The 5735-nt window shown below is 55.5% G+C and overlaps 1 protein-coding gene across 1 annotated transcript; it reads right to left on the bottom strand.

Moving 5' to 3' along the window:
* Positions 1-27: 27 nt before the first annotated feature.
* Positions 28-2709, bottom strand: EVX2 (even-skipped homeobox 2). Its single transcript, XM_035311992.1, has 3 exons — positions 2286-2709; positions 831-1090; positions 28-405 (listed from the first exon to the last, which is right to left on the bottom strand). Exons 1-3 carry the CDS (start codon positions 2707-2709, stop codon positions 28-30), a joined length of 1062 nt encoding a protein of 353 aa, XP_035167883.1.
* Between the last annotated feature and the right edge of the window lie 3026 nt (positions 2710-5735).

Genomic DNA, 5735 nt, shown 5'->3' with positions numbered 1-5735 from the left:
CGGGGGGCTCGGCGCCCTGCTCCTGCCTCAGTTGCCACAGCAGCCAGTGTTGAGGCCGGCGGCGGCGGCGGCCGGCGCCTGGTAGAGGCCGGGGTGTCGGAAGCTGCAGAGCAGCTCCGGGCGCGAGTAGGGGTGCGAGAGGGCGCGGAAGGTGTCCAGCGGGCGGATGGAGGTGGCGAAGGGGGCGGCGGCGGCGCCCGAGGCGGCGGCGGCGGCGGCGGCGGCGGTGACCCCGACGTGCGGGTAGTAGTGGAGCGGGACGTGCGAGTGGAAGGGGTAGGGCAGGCTGCCCGTGGCGGCCGCGTGGGTCATCATGTAGGTGTAGAAGCTGGGGTCGGCCGGGTGGGGCCACGACATGGCCAGGCGCTGCCGCTTGTCCTTCATGCGCCGGTTCTGGAACCACACCTGGCGGGGACACAAGCACAGCGCGGCCTCAGCTCCGCTCCGCAGCCCACAGCCCTCAGCCCCCAGCCCGCAGCCCCCAGCCTGCTCCCGGCCCGCTCCAGGCCTCCCGGCCCGAGGCACCGGCGGGCACCGACGCCTCAATCCCTCGTCCGCCCTCAGCAGCCGGCTGAGCTTGTGCCCGGGGAGCATCCCTTCGATCCGCAGCAAAGGTTTTCCCTTCGAGCCCTCCCCTCCCCCTCCACGGAGGACCGTGACCTCCGGTACTGACGCGCTCGTCCCTCTGCCTCTCCCCCCACCTCCCCTCCCCGGGTACCAGCTGCTTTTATTTTCTCTTCCCTCACATCTTTAGGAAACGCGCTAGCTCAATAAAATCCGCCGAGGAAACTAAAAATAAAGACAAGTTTGGAGAGCGGGGCGCGCCGTACCTTGATGGTGGTCTCGGGAAGGTTGAGGGCGGCAGCCAGCTCGCAGCGCCGCGGCCGCGACACGTAGTTCTCCCGGTAAAACTCCTTCTCCAGGCGGGCGATCTGCTCGCGGGTGAAGGCGGTGCGGTACCGCCGCACCTGGTCGGCCCCCGCCGCCGAGCCGCCCAGCGCGCTGGTGCTGTGCAGGCTGCCCAGGCCGGCGGCGGGGGTGGCGGCGGCGGCGGCGGGTGCGCTGGGCGCGGGGCTGCTCTCCGCGTAGCCTGCGGGGCGAGCGCACCGTCAGAGCGGCCGGGGGCAGCCCCGGCCCGCCCGGCCTTCCCGCGAGCTGTCACCCGGACAAATTGCTGCCCTTCACTGGATCGATACGCCTGGGTCTGGGGTGGGCTTTTTCCTTCCTTTCTTTCTTTCTTTTTTTTTTTTTTTTTTTTTGTTTTGTTTTGGGGGGGTTTTTTTTGGTCCTTTTTTTTTTTTTTTTGGTCTTTCTTTCTTTTTTATTTTTTTATTTTGTGCCTCACAGCCGCCTAAATGCGAGCAAACCGGGCAGTCCTTGTGCCTACAAAGCGGCAGCACCCAGAGCCGCCGAGCCCCGGGAAGGGCGTACGGGGGCTCTGCCGGGCTGCCGGGAGCCCCGGGCTCACCTCTCGCCTTTCGCCCTTGGAGGGGCTCGGTTTCGTTTGAGATGAACCGAATCTGAGCAGCCCTAGCGCCAATTTTTCTCGCGCGTTCCGTCGAGGATCCCTTCCTTTCTTTGGCACATTTGAAGGAAAAGGCATGCACTGTGGCCCCTAGGAAATCCACCGCTCACCTGGCTCCCCCCCGCGCCCCCCCCCCCCCCCCCCCAGTTACAGCGATAATAACAGCCATCGTCCATCACCATGCCCCGCAACGCGGGAATGAGACGGGGCTGTTCCAGCTCCTCCGTTATAAACAGAGGAAAAGTGAACAATGCCCAATTACTCTTAAATGGACCCGGGATGACACGTTGCATATACACAGAGAAGGACAAACGCAGACAAATATGGAGAGTTTCCTCGCCCTTCTCCCTCTCTCTCTAATTTAATCTATGTATGTATGTATACACACACACATACACGGCTTGAGGGACGCAGAGGGCTCCAAAAGCGCGAGAAAAAAATAAGGAGAAAGGTTCCCCTAAATCCAGGTGGGTGGATGTTCGTGCCCACAGCTATTCTGGATATCTAGCTACATACCGATGGAGCTGGGCACGCACACACACACACGCACCCGCAGAGGAGCTGCCCGGGCAGTGTCCCGGCTATCGGGATAGCGCAGCAATCACAATAATATTTTACAGCCTCCAGCTCTGTCTCGGCAGAAGAGAGAGCGCCGTTTGCAGAGGCGAGCAACTTTGGCGGTGTCGGTGGGTTCGCTTGGCTTTTTAAACCCGGTTGGCAAAGCGCAGGGCTTAGATGGAGATGAGAAACGAAGAGTTACCTTTGTTACTGTTTTCCTTCAGCTGGGAGGAAGTCAGGCTGGCCGGGGAGCGGAGTGCGGAGCAGCCCACCTCCACATCACTGTTCATATCTGCCTCTTGAGCAACTTCCGAATAAAGGCTGATTTTCTTCCTGCTTTCCGACGGCGGGATTTCGGACGAGACGGCGCTTTCGCTGCTCGGGTGCTGAAGATTGAATAAAGTGTCTATTTCGAATTTGCCTTTGGCGGAGATGTCCCCTATCGCGCTGTGCAGGGAGGCGGAAGTTAGTCTCGGGCTGAGGCGACCACTGTGCTGAGAATTTTCAAGGGCCTCCAGCACCGCATTTCCAGCTGAGTCTGACAAATTCGAGAGCCTTTTGCCAGCTGTAGGGCTGTGCAGCCCTCTCTCCATCAGGATCATCTCTTTTCTTATTCTTTCCATCATCTCAGCTTTATAAAAAATGTCAAAGTTGCAGGGCTGGTCCTGTACTAATGATGAGCTGCAGCAGGGGCTAATTCACATTCAGCCCGGCAAGTGTCTCTAAATATTATTATCTCTTTTTGAGGGAGGCGTAAAAATTGTGGGATGCCAAAGCGAGGGAATGACTGGTCAAAATGACCCATACATCCTTTCTAGCCCGAAATGTCATTCATCAAAAAGTAGTGCTCGTCATTAAGGTACGAATGACGCTGTTCGAATAATCATTTATTGTAACAGGTTTATAAGCAAATAAATACAAGCTCCTGTCAGTGGATAATGAAGGCGGCTTCTGAGCAGACAAATATATCCAGGTGGAAAGAAAGAAAGACAAGAAGTGAGGAGTAAAGCTCTTGTCCTTAGCTTGATCAGATCTTGCTTGAATTGCTCTGGGGTTTGGCCTCTGGGGTGAAATTGACAGTCTGATTAATAAAATGAGCTGTGCAACATTTCCCCCTTCATTTAGGTGCATCATTATGCTCTGATTTTTGTTTTGTTGCCTTTTAGGTCCTAATGATGCAGCTTCTTTCTCATTTGTCCTCGGACAGAACTACATGCTAAATATTAGATAACGCTTTTCTTTATTACTATCTCTAAGGCGGATTTTAGATCGCGACGCGAGGAAACGTTGAGAGAGGAGCGACGGACCGAGGATCCCCTGCCGCTGACATCTATTTACTCTTCCCTCCCATTTTTCCGACTGCATTAGTACTTTTATTTAGGAATTACTCCAGTACCCGCACGCACCCCTCACACTCGCGAACCCTACACTGAGACTTTATAAGCCCGCTGCTGCCGGCACACGCCGGTTCAAGCGGACCTACAGCAGTCGCCTGGAAATTGAAATAGGAATTAGAATTCCTGGTTTCTAATATCTTTCCTTCGTTGCTACCTTAAACACGATCTCCTTTCTACTTTCTGTAATCCCGTTTCTCGACAAAGCTAGCCTGCGATTTTTCGCCCCTTCTGGGACAACGCTCGCTCTCGTGCGCTATGCCAGCGGGGAGAAGAACCGAAAAGCATTAAATGCGTCCGTGATTTAAAACACCCCGCCGCCGTGCCATCTCATCCTGGCGGCAGGTTTCTCTCTCCAGCCCTTTCCTTCTTCCCTCCCCACCGCCAATAAAGTCCCCCCACTTAAAAGTATTATTATCAAAAGTGATAGAAATAGGCGATACGCGGCTTTATTGTCTGCAGGCACGGAAGCAGCCGGGATACCACCTCCAACCCCCTGTCTCCAAAGTTACCTGTGGCTCGGTTAGCTCATCCCTCCGCTCTTTTCCGGGTGATGTGGAGTGCAGCGTCTGGGCGCTGCAGGGGACACGGGCTACCACGCTCGGCAGACGTGACAGTCGGAAAGTCTCCCTTCAGTGATAACTTTGCTAGTAATAATGACGCTGATGGCAACCATTTAAACGAAGATAAATCCTTTGTCGTTAGCATCTCTGGAGTGCTCTTCAGTAGCTGCCCAGCCTTTATTCTCGCCGTGATTTTTTTTCACCCACATCATCTAGTATTTAGACCCTGAGAACCCGAGAGTTTTGATGGCCCGGAGAAACACCCCAACGTTTCCTGTGATTAAAAGCAGGGTCGATTTTTTTTTGAGGAGAGCTGTTCCCGCTAATGTTAGTCACACACATCTCCTAAGTTCTTGTGCTCTTGCGCATGATTCATAGCTTGAAAATGGGATACTTGTCAGATTTTTTTTTTTTTAATAACGTGTTAAAGTCTCCCTAAACATTCCACGAAATATTTAGGAAACATTCTAGGCGTTGTTTGCAAAATCCAGCCTTCCATTAATGAGCGTTTTATGTCAGCCCTTTGAAATGTGAATTTAGACTGCAGTGTGGTGTCCTGCGTTTTACAGCCCCAAAACCAGACAAAAGTAAATATCAACTTTTCCTTGCCGCGGGCGCGGCGGGGGTGCGGGACGGGGCGGCGGGGCAGCGGGCAAGCCCCCGCACCGGGCACCGGGACCCCGACACAGCGCTGCCGGCCCCGCCGGCGGGCATGGGGGTGTCCCCGCGGCTACCCCCCGCCCCGGCTGCCTTCCACCACGGCCACACCGCACCGGTGTCGGGGAGCTGCGGGCGCGGGGCGGGTGGAGCCGCCGGTACCGGGGCGCCGGAGCCCCCGCTCCCCCCCGCAGCTGCCCGCGGCCCCGGCGGCCCGGCCGCGCCGGCGGAGCGGAAGCCTGCGGCGGGGTTTATTGCTGTCGTTTGGCGCCCTCGTCTGTTTGCTTAAATGCTGTAGCAGGGCGAGCATCTTCCCCCGGCCTCTCGGAAGGCGCAGCCACATCCCCGGCGCGGTGGCGGGGGCGCGCGGCCCAGCCCGGCACGACCCGGGGCCCCGGGGGTCACCGCGGCACGGGAACGGGGGGAGACGCCTTTAGTGCTGTGCTGCTGGGGGGCAGCCTGTCTGAAAGGTCCCGGTGTGAGAAGAGCAGGCTACACGCACGTACGGCTGCGAATGATCTTTATTAGCGTTGGGTTGTGTCTTGCACCTTTTAAATAATTCTGATTCCTTAGTTTATGTACGAAGTATCTCAAGTCGTGGCTGCATTCCTATGCAAGGGAAATAGCATGTCATAAAGGACCTTAATAATCTTCCACTAAGATGTTGGGCAAGAAAAACGTTCCCCCGTGCAGTTAATCAGTTAAACCTTGAACCCAGTAATAAACTAGTCATCCGATATTTATATTCCCAGCATACCAGATGTATTTGCTGAACCAATATTTATCGGTGTTTTTTCTTGTTTTGGTTTGGTTTGTGGATTTTTTTTCCCAAAACAATAGCGCAACCTAAAAATCTTTCGGCGTATGTCTATAGTCCGCCAAAACCAGCCGCTCAGCCTAGAGAACCTCTGGCATCACAGTGACATGAGCCGGGAAACGGGGAGGAAGTTACAGAGACTGCCGAAATATGCGGAGTTTTTTTAGACGCTGTTTACTCAGTTGTTCTTATAAGTTTAAATAGCTGCTCAGGCCTATGGC

Source organism: Oxyura jamaicensis, assembly GCF_011077185.1.
Source record: "Oxyura jamaicensis isolate SHBP4307 breed ruddy duck chromosome 7 unlocalized genomic scaffold, BPBGC_Ojam_1.0 oxy7_random_OJ69188, whole genome shotgun sequence".
Classification (NCBI taxonomy): Eukaryota; Metazoa; Chordata; class Aves; order Anseriformes; family Anatidae; genus Oxyura; species Oxyura jamaicensis.
The sequence above is the reverse complement of the archived record's forward strand: the minus strand, read 5'-3'. Positions and strand labels throughout refer to the sequence as shown.

What these genes read in the sequence shown, in the direction of transcription:
- EVX2 (XM_035311992.1), bottom strand. Translation starts at nt 2,709, where the DNA reads ATGATGGAAAGAATAAGAAAAGAGATGATCCTGATGGAGAGAGGGCTG. An exon ending in GAAGGAAAACAGTAACAAAG is followed by an intron (nt 1,091 to 2,285) that starts GTAACTCTTCGT and finishes CTCGCCCCGCAG; the next exon opens with GCTACGCGGAGAGCAGCCCC. An exon ending in TTCCCGAGACCACCATCAAG is followed by an intron (nt 406 to 830) that starts GTACGGCGCGCC and finishes TGTCCCCGCCAG; the next exon opens with GTGTGGTTCCAGAACCGGCG.